The sequence below is a fragment of the Squalius cephalus genome (assembly GCF_949319135.1).
Source record: "Squalius cephalus genome assembly, chromosome: 23".
Classification (NCBI taxonomy): Eukaryota; Metazoa; Chordata; class Actinopteri; order Cypriniformes; family Leuciscidae; genus Squalius; species Squalius cephalus.
In genome coordinates this window covers 24,071,667-24,087,489 of record NC_137144.1, presented here as the reverse complement: position 1 = coordinate 24,087,489, position 15,823 = coordinate 24,071,667, and the positions used below count along the sequence as shown (strand labels likewise).

The 15,823-nt window shown below is 34.3% G+C and overlaps 1 protein-coding gene across 1 annotated transcript; it reads left to right on the top strand.

The window, feature by feature from the left end:
• Positions 1 to 1,834: 1,834 nt before the first annotated feature.
• On the top strand, positions 1,835 to 7,275 carry LOC307151671 (uncharacterized protein; the record flags this gene model as incomplete). The annotated part of the gene is made up of 10 exons (XM_079859787.1): positions 1,835 to 2,125; positions 2,248 to 2,486; positions 2,582 to 2,607; positions 3,595 to 3,611; positions 4,786 to 4,992; positions 5,108 to 5,357; positions 5,570 to 5,592; positions 6,552 to 6,756; positions 7,093 to 7,109; positions 7,247 to 7,275. Exons 1-10 carry the CDS (start codon positions 1,939 to 1,941, stop codon positions 7,273 to 7,275), a joined length of 1,200 nt encoding a protein of 399 aa, XP_079715913.1. The 5' UTR covers positions 1,835 to 1,938.
• Between the last annotated feature and the right edge of the window lie 8,548 nt (positions 7,276 to 15,823).

Here is a 15,823-nt window from a genome sequence, read left to right as displayed (position 1 = left end):
ACCCTGAGTGTTACCTAAAATAGTAAACCTAACAATTGATAAAGATTTAGATATAGATAAAGATAAAGAATTATTTTAGTTCAATCTTGTTATGCAGAGTCCGTCACAAACAAGAGGAGAGCTGTTAATGACATACACAAAAAACACACAGAATGTTATAGAAAATGTTGCCTCGACATGCAGGCTTTGGAAATGACTTTCTATTTTATTGTAAGCTTTTACTTTCATTTTACACAAGACTGTTTACTTGTGTACGTTTTAATAAGAATTATTTTTGTGTGCTTTTTATGACCAGACTATAAACCAAAAATCTGACTTTTAGCATTTATGTATTATATGTATAGGCCTACATAAAAGCTCAGTTTTCTGTATTAATCACATTAAAAACAAACTGTGGTTTAGACATTCTGAATAAATAGTTATGCCTTTTAATAAACACTCACAATTATGTATTTTTACATCACATCATATTATTACAAAATAGTTGTCAATAAACAAGTAAAACACAACTGTTTTGACATTAATGGTTTCTGGTGGGGGAAGACAGAAAATGTTACCGCATAGCACACATTATATACTCTACTCTCTATCTTCTAAGGCACCTTTACTCACACTCCAACCACATGAAAAATGTTGTCTTGTTGAGATGTCAATTCTCATCTACATGCACTGTTTCTGTGTTAAATACATGAATACACATCAAGAAAAACAGTTTTGAAAGGAGCAATACAAAAACATAATCTGCAATTACTTTCTACTTAAGGACCTTGACAGAAATATAGTGAGTAAAAAGTATGATATTTGTCTTTCAAATGTTTGGAGGTTAAAGTAAAAAGTTTCCAGAAAAAAATAATACTCAAGTAAAGTAGATACTCAAAAAGTGTACTTAACAGTACTCAAGTAAATGTACTTTGCTTTGACTGTCCACCTCTGAAAAAAAAAGTTTTTTGAAGAAGAAGAAGGAACATTTGAATAGCAAAAATCCCCCCACAAAAACCACACTGAACCTTACTGAAACTGTGGCCTGTGCATGGCCTAATTTCTAAGTAGTCAAAAACAAAAACAGGAAACAGATGCAGAAAGACAGAGAAGAAGCTGACAGAAACTCTGCAGGTGTAGTCAAGACATTTTGTTGATGTTGATGAACTTCTGATTTCTTCTACAACTTGACAGGTCAGCATTTGCAACTCTGAGTTCAAGTTCCCTGTTAATACTAGCAGATTTCTGAAAGAATTGGTCAAAATTAGATTTTTGGGGTTTTACGGAGGAGGACAGTGAGTCTTGAAGAGAAATCCATCTTTAAGAGCTGCAACTGTTTCGGATCAGATTGAACTCTTGAACCAACAAGAGATTTGACATGGTTGAAGAAAATGCCAAAGACACACATAAAACTATTCAAAGCACACCTGTAATGTGACCCAAACCCAGACTGACTCAAAGGGGGAAGGATTTACCCACACATTTACTGTACAAAAAATGCATAAAATCCTGTGGCAGCTACATCATAGAAGTCTGTACAAACAGACAAATCAAGTGAACACAAACAGGTTCACGTTATATTTCTTATCAATCCCATCAACATAGCAAGAGGGAATCATTTTTGCATAGGTTTTTTTTTAAACATAGCCTACTTACGTTCTTAAAAATAAAAATTATTTATTGGTCATTGAACCCTTCCTTTGCACAAAGTTTTTTTTATATATATATAGTGGAAAAAGTGTTCCTTGAAGAGGAACATGCAGAGCAAAAAGCCACTGCCAAAAAAAAAGAAAAACTAAACAAACGTATTGTTCCTCCTAGCAACACACTGAAAGCAGGTGAGCTCTAACTAAACGGAAACTGAAAGAGAACCAGATGCGAAGGAAAGAGAAGAAGTTGACAGACTGCAGGTCTTATCAAGAAATTTTAACATAAAGATATTCATCTTTAAGAGCTGAAATGGTTACTTGGGATGAGTTTAAGTTCTTACTAAGTGGAAGTCACAAGAATTTTGAAACGATTGAGGAAAATATCAAAGGCTTACCATCAAAGATCAAAACTGGAGACCTTATTATGAGGAAAATAAGTGCCGCTGGTCCTTATCACGTTGGGGTTTACTGTGGAAGATGTGTCATTGAGTTTAACGGTAATCATTTCTTTTTATTAACTTTGAAATAAGATATCATGTCCGTATTGGGGTTAAAAATGAACAAACACAGGTTGTAGAAATATCCTTTTCTTAATAGTTGACTTTGTTGTTTCTGATAGCTCCTGAGAACTCAAAATTCAGTCATCGAATCACAAGTTTTTCATCAAACAGTCAGTCTGGCACAGTGAACAAGAAAAGTGTGAAGACCTTCATTGCAAAAAAGCCGTACCGTGTCGTCCGTCTGAGGATGGCTATTCCTGAGAATTTCTCTGAATCGGTTGAAGATGCTATGGATTATAATGGGATATACCATCCTTTGACAAATAACTGTCTGCATTTTGCACTCAGACTCCTGGGGGTAGGCAAATGACAGAAATCAGTTTATATAATCATTTATAAATGTATTATATGGTAATAAACTATTGAATAACAGTGTGTTATTCCTCTATGCAGCTCAAACCAGGACCTATTCCACAAAGGTGCATTTATAATTTTTTCATGTCTCTTCTAAATATTTAACTCTTTCCCCACCATTGATAATTTCCGGTTTCTGTGTTTTCACTGTTATACGGTAGGGGGCGCTGTTACACATTTTCTGAAAGATTACTGAATCTCCTGATCAAAACACAGGTGAAGAAGAAGCAGAAACAAGAGATAGCATATAAGCAGATGCATATGTAAAATAATGCGATCATCAACATTAAACAGCATATAAATCAAAACTGCCTAATGTTACTGAATAAAAAGCCGACCCAGGACGAGCTACAGGACTGTGAAGCTTTGGGGTGTTGATGGACTCGATCGACTCATCTGTGTTTTGATCATATTCTGAATCCCATCTGGATGTAGTCTTTTGCTTTTAATAGTCTTTTAATTAAACTTACCTACATTCAAATGTAGATAAAAAAAGAATGCATGAATCTATTTTAAAGTCGCCATGAAATCAAATTTTACAATTTGTATTTTTATATGTATTGTAGTGTTTATTACAAATGATTTATATGCGCACTTCATTAATTTAAAAAAAATCATGTGCCCTTATATTCTTTAATCAAATATGTTATCCTTCCCTCCCCCCTCGAAACGACTTCTCTTCTTTTCTTGTCATGTGCTATGGCGCGAGGGCGTGGCAACTCCCCTCAAACCTTTAGTCTGCTATGAGTGAGAGATGGAGAGGGGGAGCGCTTAATTAAAACCCTGCCCTCTATTCAATATTCCCTTTCACTTGGAAATACGTCACAACACTGGATTTTCTCTTTTGATATATTGCATGCTCAGATATTCATACAACAAAATGCACTGGGGGCCGAATGCAACTTTATTAAAAATGCTGGCAGGGAAAGAGTTAATATTATAGATTTTTTAAATTTCAGTTATTAATATTTTTTAACAGCTTTACGTTTTAAACGTATATTCAAACTTGAGAAATATTCACTATATTGATGCATTTCTGATCTCTTCTGCAGCTTGCCAAGACAAAGAGGTAAGTTAGAGAGACTTATTAGACTCCATTAGATATCTATCTAAGCTATTCTTTCTTTCACACTAATCTTTAATTTTCTGTCTACATTTTTTCTTTCTAACTAATCTTTTTCCTTTCGTTCTAACTAATATTTCTTTCTTTCTAACTAATGTTTCTTTCTTTCCAACTAATCTTTCTTTCTTTCTAACTATTCTTACTTTCTAACTAATCTTTCTTTCTAACTAATCTTTCGTTTTCTTTCTAACTAATTCTTTCTTTGTAAAGAATAGATCTATCTATCTATCTATCTATCTATCTATCTATCTATCTATCTATCTATCTATCTATCTATCTATCTATCTATCTATCTATCTATCTATCTATCCATCTATCTCATAGCAACCACCCAGAATACTCTAACAACTGCATAGCAACACATCAACCACCCCAAATACCTTAACAACCACATAGCAACACCCTAGCAGCCACCCCAAATACCTTAGCAACCGCATAGCAACTCCCTAGAAACTACTGAGAGTACCTTAGCAACCGCATAGCATCACCATAGCAACCACATAGCAACACCCTAGCAACTGCATAGCAACACCCTAGCTACCACCCAGAATACCTTAGCAACCGAATAGCAACTCCCTAGCTGGAATATGCTGGAATCGGACATTTCATGGTCTTTTTTTCTCTTAATGTCAAAGTGTCGGTTCATGTAGATAATAATTTGGCAAGGACATAAACTCGTAAAAAAGGAGCACATAAATGCATGGAAGAATTTATCATGGAGGTAAAGTAGTATTGACAGTAGCTTAGAAGTAAACAGTTTATATTGTGTATGACACATTTGCAAACATACATTTTGAAGTAAAAGTTTCTTTACTGTTTTTTTTCTTCAACAAACTGAAAATAGAAAGTAAATTTTAAAGCCCCACCCACCAAAACAACTAGAAGCACTCTGTTGCATGACAGACTCTTCTTAATCTAGCTCGCAAGTCTAATGTATTAATTTGTTTATTGTAAATTTGAATTGAAAATAATTTTTAAATATTATTACATATTTATATTTTTGATTATGTATGGTATACAAATATATGTATGATACAAAGCTGTGTATTGCCGAATTGGTTTTCTCATTCATTATGATTATACTATTGCAGTAAACTATTTGTATAATATGTTGTTTTAGGCACAAATTTTTCCGAAATGTTATCTCTCCTGTGGTCTGGCGACCACAATGATTTTATCACGGTTTTGGAAAGTGAGGATGGCATATCAGAATATGATGAAACAAAGCTTGCAGAAGGTGATCTGATTCTAAGGCCCATGGACGGGAAAGGACCATTTTATCATGCTGGGGTTTACTGTGGAGAAAGTGAAGTCATTGATTTTGTAGGCAAGAAACACACTTGCATTTCTTCATATATAGGCTATTTGAAGATAAGTTTATATTTAATAATTTTACCTTAGAAAGCTATACATTATTCATATAAATACTTTTTTTTTTCTAGGAAAGCCTGATACTTCACAGGAAAAAATGCGGGGGTTCTCCTGTTGTTTGTCATCTTTTTCAAATATGATTGGTAAAGTGACTAAAGTAGGTGTGAAGACATTCGTCCAAAACAAGAAGTGCCGTGTTCTCCGCATGAGATGTGGCATTGCTAAAGGCTTCCGTGAGAGAGTAAGGAAGGCAATGAACGATACACTAAAGTACCGTGCTACGGACTACAACTGTTTGCATTTTGCCCTGGAACTGCTGGGGTAAGTATAAAAGTCAATATACAGTTTTTATTACATAGCTCCTAACCAAAAAAATCATGGGCATGAAACATTGATTGAGCTGAACTTTTTTTATAATTTAATCTAAATTAATTATTCCCGAGAGTCATGTAATGACACATTATAATAACATATTCATTTAATGACAATGTTCAATTATAAAAATATCAACTGAAGCCTTTTTCTCTTTATAGAGGGAAACATCTACTTGACAAAGGTATTGTACACATCAATTTCTTTTAAACTTTAAGCCCACGCCCATATATGTAAAAAAAAAAATTGACACACCTCCCATGTTTTACAATAGTACTAAAACCATCAAAACTATGCAACACAAATAATAGTATCGGAATTATGCAGTGACCAAAAACAAATATCTGAGCTTGTTAGATCAGTGTTTGCCAACCCTGTTGCAAGATAACGGCACACTCACAGTATTCACACTTTGGATGTCTCCCTAATCCGACCCACCTATTTCAGGTCTTGAATAAGAGAAGGTTATATGAAGAACATCTGTAGTTCTGGTGAAAGCATGATGGTCAACTTGGATCATGTGTGTCTTTATAGCCAATCACAGGGCCATAATGTCATGAAATCAGTGTTCAGGGTTGATAAACACTGATCAAGAACGTGTTGCTCGGGGCAATATGGCGTGTCTCTTAACAAAATGCCTTACTTTTTGTGAATTTGTGTGCACATCTTTTTACTTGCAAATAAACTAATTTATGTAAAAACTATAGAATTGTGGATCTCATTAGCCTGGCTAACGTCAGACCTCTTTCTCTTTGAGACGTGCCTAGCAGCGTGAATAAAATCGCGCTGCGCTCAAGGCAGCATGGGGAAACCCAGGCTAGGATCTCATTCTATTTATTTATGAATTTGTTGAATTTTTTTGCAAATCTCTATACATTTATTTGTGAATCATAATCTGAAACTATTCTAACCCTATTTTGGTGTTGATGCAAACATCAATGCAAATTCCAGTTATTTTTGTCAATATTTTCTACCACAATGAAACAATATAAAACATTTCAGTATAATAGTTTTTTTTATTTATTATTATTATTATTATTATTATTACGATTATAAAAACAATTTTTTAAATTTTAGTAAAATATCACCAACACATCCACAGCCTAGTATTATTTATTATATAGGCTACCTTGTGTTTTTCAGAACCTCCATCAAGTTTTGACTGGTCAGTTTCACAATGTCAAACATTATCACAACAAACTGGACAAGTGGACAAAGTAAGCGTGAAAAAAATCATCTCTGGTCAGAAATACTTTGTTCTGGCCAGTGATGGCCCCCCTCAAAACCTCCAGGAGAAGATTAACTTTGCAGTGTTCCACTGTTTGCATTTTTCGCTGAGTCTGCTGGGGTAAGCAAATGAAGTTTATAAAAAAACTTGTCATTAATCTTTGTAAAAATATTAAACGAACTGTTAATTCTGCAGGGCACACCAGGGCCATTACCAAGAAGGTATGCTGCTGTATCTCTTTGTTTTCCATCATTTAATTTTAATTGTATTATTTGTGGCACATTCTTCATAATGTCATGAACCGTCATCTACTGACAATTTTATGAAATTCATGAAAACTGAAATGTATTATTTTTGGTAGAACAGAATTTTGTGAGAAGTCATTAAGGTAATATTTATATCAGACATCATCATTATTATGTGAAATTAAACTATTATTTTTTATCTTTTCTGCAGCCAGCCAATGGATGAAGGTGAGATCCTATTGATTTGATCTATTGTTTCTGATTAAAATCTGACTAAAATGTATTTACATTAAACTACATTAAACAGCATTACTGTTGCACTACGTTATCTGATTGATCTGTTTATCCTTATTATTTTCTTCTAGATGAGAGAAGCGAACCCAAGAAGATTTAACCCATTTGTGCACAAATTTTTCTGAATTAATAGTGTCCTATATGAACATGTTCTGCATTTATTTTCCCCAGTTTTTTTTTTTTTTTTTTTTTTTTTTTTTCTTGAAAATCATATTTGAATGTGCGGCAACTATAGTTGCCGGTGGGCAAATATGTTGTATGCACCCCCTCAATGTAAAATATGAATAGGAGGAGAACATTTGGCATTTATCTCAAAATAACTGCTTTCAATAGATCAATCTTTATTCATAAACAAATTTATTATGTATAAAAGTCGAAGAACATTTGATGCAAACCCAAACAAGCTGCACCTAGCTTATAATCTCTTGAATATGAAAACACAACAAACAACAAATCCATTTGCCTTAACCATTGTGCGCTGTTCAGGGTCTTTTTGACCCACATTTCTAACTTTCATTCATGGGGATAACATAGATAATTTGACATGGTTTAGTGTAAGATTTCTAGTGTAGGATTTTCTGGAAATGCTGTTTTAAAAGTAACAAATGATCACTTTAACCACTAGATGGCTGCAGAACTATTTGCTATTTGACTAACTGAAAGACATGTTTTCACAAGTTTTTCCAGTTGTATTCATATCTACATATTATCAAATCACAATTATAATAATAAAAGTTACTTTTTGTCAAAGTTTAGGCACTTTTTGTACTGAAAAAAATAAAATCTGTTTTTCAGTAATGTTATAATTATTATGATTAGAATCAAATGAATTTTATCAAAGGACAAAATTCATCCTCAAAATCAGAAACAACACAGAACACACATAGACAGAAATGAAGTGGCACACTTTAAATTTGTAGAATTATATGAAAAACAGATGTTTGAAATGTTTATTTTCTCTTTGTAACATCCTGATCAGGTTTGATTCTAATCATTATTAACATTATTAAAAAACTGTTTGTTTGTTTTTTCAGTACAAAAACTGCTAAACTTTGACAAAATGTAACTTTTATTGTTATAATTGTGATTTCATAATATGTAGATATGAAACTGGAAAAACTTGTGAAAAGATGTCTTTTAGTTTGAAACTTTTAGTACGTTCAGAGCTCTGCAGCCATCTACTGGTTAAAGGTATTTTATTATTATTTATTTTTTTACTTTTAAAACAGCATTTTCCAAAATTTGGGCAAAAATCTTACACTAAACCATGTCAAATTATCCATGTTATCCCCATGAATGAAAGTTAGAAATGAGGGTATTTTATAAGGCGAATTTTACATAATTGTCTTTTTCTTTTTGGAGAATTTTTCTTTTCTTTTTTGGAACATTTTGTGGAGTAAAAATGTCCAAATGTGGAGTAAAAACAATGATAAACTGATTAAAATTACATTTGTTTAAATATATATATATATAAATATATATATATATATATATATATATATATATATATATATATATATATATAGTTACAAAATCACATTTTGTTGACTGGGGTCTCTCAGACCCCATACAGTCTGACTAAACCGCAAACGAACAGGGCACAAGGGTTAAAGTTGTGGAACATAGTGCAGAACAAAGTGCAGCCATAACAGGGCATTGTGTATCAAAAAGTTAAATGAAAATAAATAAATACAAATAAATAGAATGAAGAAAAAAAATATATAACAAAAAAAAGGCAAATAACAATAACAACAACAACAATAACAACAGTACAGACAATTTATGAACAGTATGCCATTTAAAGGTTTCAGTTATGTTTATGCACTAAACAAGACCAATAACCTTGATTTATTAACCTATTAACACAGTATACCCCATGTTCCCATGATATATGTACTAACAAGGCATTTGCCCACCGGCAACTATAGTGGCCGCTTGGACTTTTGACTAAGTATACAAAAAACTATAGATCTCTTGTAAGATTTGTTTTGTTTGGATGATTCTAGAGATCTTCATGATTATGTAGATATATATATATATATATATATATATGTCAACAAAAAATACTTATTAGTAACATGAAAATGACCTTTCTATGGGAGGGTTTGTCTTCGCCATGCTTCCTGGAAGTAGGGGTAGGAAGTTGACAGCCTCATGTGACAGGGAGGAAGTGAATACCTTTTTTTTTCTTCTTTTTTTTTGAAATCCTTTATTTGCTTGCATGTCATTGAGGGAAGAAAAAAAAACAAAAAACAAAAAAAAAACATGGACAACATCTAGAAAAATACAGACAAAAGGAAAATAACAACTATGCACTGCGCTTAAATGCACTGCGCTTGGGCTTAAATGGGTTAACAACCCAAAATGAAAGAAAATATAACAAAAAAATAACAGTAAAAGATGTCAAAGTAAATCTAACATTTGTAATGCTTATAATTGCTGGCTTTGTTCTCAGAATATTTCATAATAATTTTTTTGTTGACCTGTGATTTTGAAATAGATTAACAAAGATTTCTTCACATTCAATTTATATGTAGCGTAAATAAGAAAAAAATTAGATCAGAGTAAAAATGAAATTGTACAACATGTACTTGATTCATATTGATTGAATAAAAGTATTGGAGATTTAACAATGACTCCGTGCTTGGAAAATGTTACAACAAACATTTCAGGCTAAAGGATATATGTTTGATTAGATTAAAACTGCACACACAGACAGTCATACAAACATGTGTGAGTGAGTGAGTGTCTGTATGTGCCCACACACAGACAGTCAGGGGCACAGAAACTTGTTGACAGCAACGATGCTCCCATGACTTTTATCAGTAAAATAGCTTTGCTACTGAAAAGCTATATTATATTTCTCATCAACAAGATGGTATCACCTCTATTTTGTAAGCAATTAAAATCACAGCTTCACTATTAGTAAAGAGACACTGCTGCACAAATGCAAATTCACACATAGACACTCTCTCTCTCATTCATTTTTATTAAGTCAAATCACCTTTATTTCTATAGTGCTTACAGATTGTTTTGATTTTTACACTGGGTATATCTATGATGCCAAAAATAAGACAGAACACTGAGAGAGAGATACAGAGCTGTGAGTTTGTGTTTTGTTAGGTAAAGTCTGAGAGGGTGAAGTCAGCTGTAAGGAATGTGAGGCAGTGTGTTAATCTCTGCCGCTCAGCACACTCGCAGGATTATGATTACCGTGCGATTGATGGCTGTTTGAAGAGTGAGAAGCCCTTCATTACCAGCTTTGATGTTCTCATGACCAAAATGCTTAAACATTTAACTTCTCAAAGACTTAAAGAGGCAGAAAGCAGCCTGCAGGTGCTCGCGAAGACAAGCCCAAAAGCTCTCAGCACTCATGTTTTGATAGAGACCAGCATAAATCAACTGAGAACCAGAGCTGGCCGAGATCCACGCCTTCATTCAGACCGTCTGTGGAGAAACAGCGTTTGAACCTCCAGGAAGCTCCAGCTGGATAGAAATTAACTTTTCAATCAATTGAAAAAATTTGCTAGTCATAAATATTTCTTACCGGCATGAATGTGTTTTTCCTCTGAATATATATATATATATATATATATATATATATATATATATATATAATTTTTTTTTTTTGGGTATGAATTACATTGTAACATAGAAAAAAGTAGTTTTTTATTTATAAATAATATATGTAAAAAGTTGCTGCCTTAAATGAAGTACAATCAACTTGGATGTTTAAGTCATTTCAACTTAAATTACATTAAACTGACTTAAAATATTGAGTTGACTCTTGTAAACTTAAAAAAGTTTAAAACTTATTTTGATGAGTTAAAAAGCAATGTAAAAGTATGCTGTCATAACTTATTGATCATATAATTTTTACTGTTGTTTTCCTAATGTTTTTAATATTTTGTTACTTTATACATTTCAGTAAACCTAGTTATTTATTAAAAAAATGTAATCAATAACCTAATCAAAATATCACTGTATGAAAATGACAATCTGATTTAATGGGGGGCTGTTTGAAATCACGCATTAATTTTGCAGTACCCTTTGTTAGCGCTATATGGCGCACATACAAAAACATTTGAGTTTGTCACCTGCTTATTTATATTTATCTTGAGAACATCTCACTCCTTATCTCGTTCCTCTGTTCTGCATCTCCTGTCCTCTCTTGTCTCACCCCCTCCTTCCATCTGTCTTCCCGACCCTGCTCTCCTCCTCTCAGGTTTTCCCGAGAGTTGCGTGCGATGGAAGGAGGGGAAGGAGGAGGGAATCTTTCATCAGCCTGCCCGAGCGACAGGGGGGTCAGACCGCTGAGAGAGGGATTGCTTTTCAAAAGACTATCTCTTCATTTGTTTTCCCAGCAAAATTTCACTGCTGTTTTACAGAAGAGTAAAGAGTATATATCCCTCCCTTTTAAGAGAAAAGGGGGCCAGAGCGCCATCCGTCATGAAGGGTAATTTCAGAAAGGCCAATTTAGCTTTGATATCAGGAGTTTTCCTCCCTTCGTGACAGCTGAGGAAGATGGTATCTTAAACTTTCCCTCCCAAAATAGCTGTTCTCACACGCTCACACTAGGGGAAAATAGGCTGCTGAATCACACAAATCCAATGAGCCCCATGATATTCGGAACGATTGTGAGTGATCTTGCTTGTAAAGAACAATTTCATAAAATAAATATTGAGAATTTTCAACACACTTACTGCCAGTTGCTTGGTTCATTTCTCCATCGTAATAGTTTCAAATGAAGCCAAAGCAGAATCAATTATAATTCTGCATTTCCATGGTGTTCCTAAATGATTCCGTGTTGTTGAACTAATCGGTTGAATGAATGATTCAATGATTCATTCCTAAACGCAGCCACTCTTTTCCTGAATAAATCAGTGTTAAGTCACTCAGCTGAATGAAATAATCACTGAATCGTTCATTCAACTGATTCATACAACAACTCATTCAGAAAAAAAAAAAATGTTTTCTGCCTTTATGAATGAATGATTCAATGATTCATGATTAGTTCCTGAATTAATCTTGGTTGTTGGACAAAAATGTTAAATGAATGATGATGAAATCAATAGGGCCGAATCCAATGTTAGCTTCACATCCAGTCTCCTGAGACACCTTCATCTGATGGCTATTTATCTTGTGTATGTATCCTTCGCTGCCTTTGATATCCCACAATTCATTCCGTGACAGTTAAGCCAAAAATAAAAGATGGCATCTGAAAGTTGTGGTTGGTGGTCAGTGAGTGTAAAAGTAAGTTTTTTTGACCGTTTTCCATGTCATTTCTAGCAAGAACTTACTTTAATAGCTAGTTTTCACCAAAACTTTCTCTATTTTGCTGTAGATCATTAAATAGTGAAACTGCCTTAGAAGTCTGTCTGAAGTCTGCCAAAGTTTTCAGACGCAGCCTAGGTGTGTTCGACTTTGCAGAACAATCAATGTATGACATCAAAGTACCAAGTGGCTCTGTAAGCTTTCGAATTGTTTTCGCTGTACTTTGATGTCATACACTGATCGGTCTGAGCACCGCCGCTTAAGTCGAACACACCTAATGAATGGTGTTGTTTAATAAATCGGTTGAATTAACTATTCAATGATTCACTCATAGTCACTACACCTACTGGTGGAACGATGTAAACTGCAGAAAGAGTTTGAAATTGACTGTTACTGCATTAAATAATGTATTTCAGAGAGTCACAATCAGCTTCTATCCTCTTAGAACGTTAGCTATTATAACTAAAATTGCTGAGCCCAGCTCAGTACTTAAACCATTTATTAGACTATATATGGCCTGGTTTCACAGACAGGGCTTAGATTAAGCCAGGATTATTCCTACTGGTGTGCATCTTGAGACAAAACAATGGCACGCACATATTTTAAAATATGTCAGTGCAAGTTGTTTTCAGGTAAAACAGCTCAAACATGCATTTTAGTCCAGGTTTAAGCCTTGTCTATGAAACCGGGGGTATGTTTGATGCAAACACTCAGGATAGTCAGAGATATGTTGAGTGAGAGCAATTGTGCATGTGTGTGTTTTGTAACCTCATGGAAAAGAGATAAAGACTGTGTGTGTGTGTGTGTGTGTATGTGTGTGTGTGTGTGTGTGTGTGTGTGTGTGTTTTTAGAGAGGTGACCTCACAGATTTTTACAAGAGCTGTGAACTACAAGGGCCAAATCTGGCATCATAAACCTTTAACTGTGACAGGTCGAGACCACCACGAAGACCCTACTGGCTTTCAGCTGAGTGTCCTTGAACCCCATCCCTCTTTCTATTCCCTCCTCTATCCGGTCAACGCTCGCTGCTTCTGTCTGTCTATTTTGTGGCGTGACCCTTTCATGCAACCTCCAAACAGCCAGTGGGCGCTGTCTCCAGCATTCTTCATTACCATTGTTGCACATTCAGCTCGGTCTACATTCAGCTTGGTTTATCTTGTGCTTTAATATGTATGATTCCTTTAATATCTTGTGGATTCTCCCTTTTAACCCTCTGGGCCTCTTCGGTCAGAACTGGACAAAATATTTTACGTTTAAATGTTTTACATTTTTCGCTTCATCGGAATGGGATGACACTTGGTGACTTTTGTCGCATTATCATGGACATGATTCAGATATGTTAAAGGCCTTCACTCTATTTTAATATGAAATATTTGAAAAATATATATTAATTTTAACAGAAAAAATAGCTCATACAAATTGTATAAATATTGCATATAATCATAAAATCCCCTCAAAATTCTAAATAATATATTATATAATAAAATATTATTGGACAAAAATATATTAAATTGATTTTCCTGGGGGAAAAAAGTATGATTTTGGAAGAAAAAAGTCACAAATTTATTATTCTAAAAATTACTGTGGAAAATATTATAGCCCTAATATTATAGCAGGGAAAATATTATAGCCCACTTTTCGTGATCCAATCAAATCCTGATGGATGAAATCTAGTCCCTCCCACATCATTTCTAAATGAATACTCAACTTCACTGAGACAGCACAATATGGACGTTTTAAAAGAAAATGAAAAAGCAAATTGAGAGATGATTCCACTCTGAACAAGGGATGAAAAGAAAGAGGTGTGGGACACATAAATCTGCCTCAGTCCGGTTCTAGGTGTTCTGAGGCTTTAGTGAGCTCTTAAAGAACAGAATCCTACAGTTTTTACAGGACGAATCAGTCACACATCTTATTTTCCTATGGCTAACTTTCTCTATTTCCCCGTTTATCATGGGCTGGGCTGAAATCAGGCCACGCTTGTAATCCCGCCTGAATGAAGGTTAACTAGAGTCTTCACATGCCAAACGCTCTCGGCTTCGGCTTTAAATCTACGGCATGTAGAATCCATCAGCAGTTTCTTTAGCGCTTTCCCACAAATAAAATCTCAAAGATTCCACTCACAGACCGTTTCCAAACTGCTCTCGGCATAAACGCTTTTCCTCTCTCGGATTCAGACGTTAAAGTTTATTTGAAGGAGGCTGAATAAGAGAAAGCGAGAGGAATGGAAAGAATGATAAAAGAAGTTTTAATCAAAGAAAATGGCCCTGGAAAAAAATCTGAGTTGTAGCTGGGCGATGCATTCAGAAACAAAGAGTAGATCATCTACTTCATATATTTATTTGCCCTATGAAATGTATTTTAATGACCCCATATTATCATCCCAATCACAAGTAAAAAGGTGTAAAAATGCTCTGTTTTGGTGACGCATTTTGATCTAATCATTTAAACCAATCACATTGCATTCGTAGTGTAAACACTATGCTAAATTTAATGATTTTAAACTCAAGTGAACTGATTCACAGTTTTGTAAACACATCTGTCACTGTGAATCAGTTTGTTGAACTGCATAGTCATTTTTACTGCCTATCTGTCTTTGCACTGAATCAGTGACTCAAATAAAACACAGCTGCAACCCCAAGTGTTTGCTTTAAAACTGTTTCCATTCCTTCTTGAAAAGAGGGCAGATGTTCCAAAAACTCTTTCTTCCTCCACCAACGAGAGACATGAAGCTCTTTATGCATCAGTGAGTGTTTCCCGCAGCTTTAAGACGGATATCAAAAGATGGAGCACAAGTGGTTGGATGGAGGAAATGAAGGCTTCCCAACATCCACAGAAGATCTGCCCTGACTTCCACAGAAGTTCTGAACTCAACACTCGATGGGTGCGAAAATAGTTTCAGAGGAAAGAGCTCTTGAGTTGATGGACAGGAGTTTATCCTGGGATAGAGATGTCTTCCTGTGAATATTTTGGTAGTGTGATACTCCTCACTGACCATTTACAGCGCTGGTTAAAACATACTGTGGAAGTACCACTGTTCATTGATTGTATCAGATGGTAATATCAAGATAATTTAAAACAAAAAATATCATTACTGCCATGATATTTTTGTCATGCACAGTGGTATTCTTGGAAGAATGGAAGAAATGTATGGTACTAAATAATCATTCATGATTGAAAGTACCATGCTACCATAGTTTTTGGACCTGTACCATGGTATTACCATGGTATTCTTAGAAGTACCATAGCACATGGCATTATGTTCAATACCATGGTATATTTTAAAGTACCATGTTACTATCTGATACTGATACAGTACTAAGGGTATAGTTTTTTGTCATGGTAACATATACCATGTTTTTTGGACATTTACT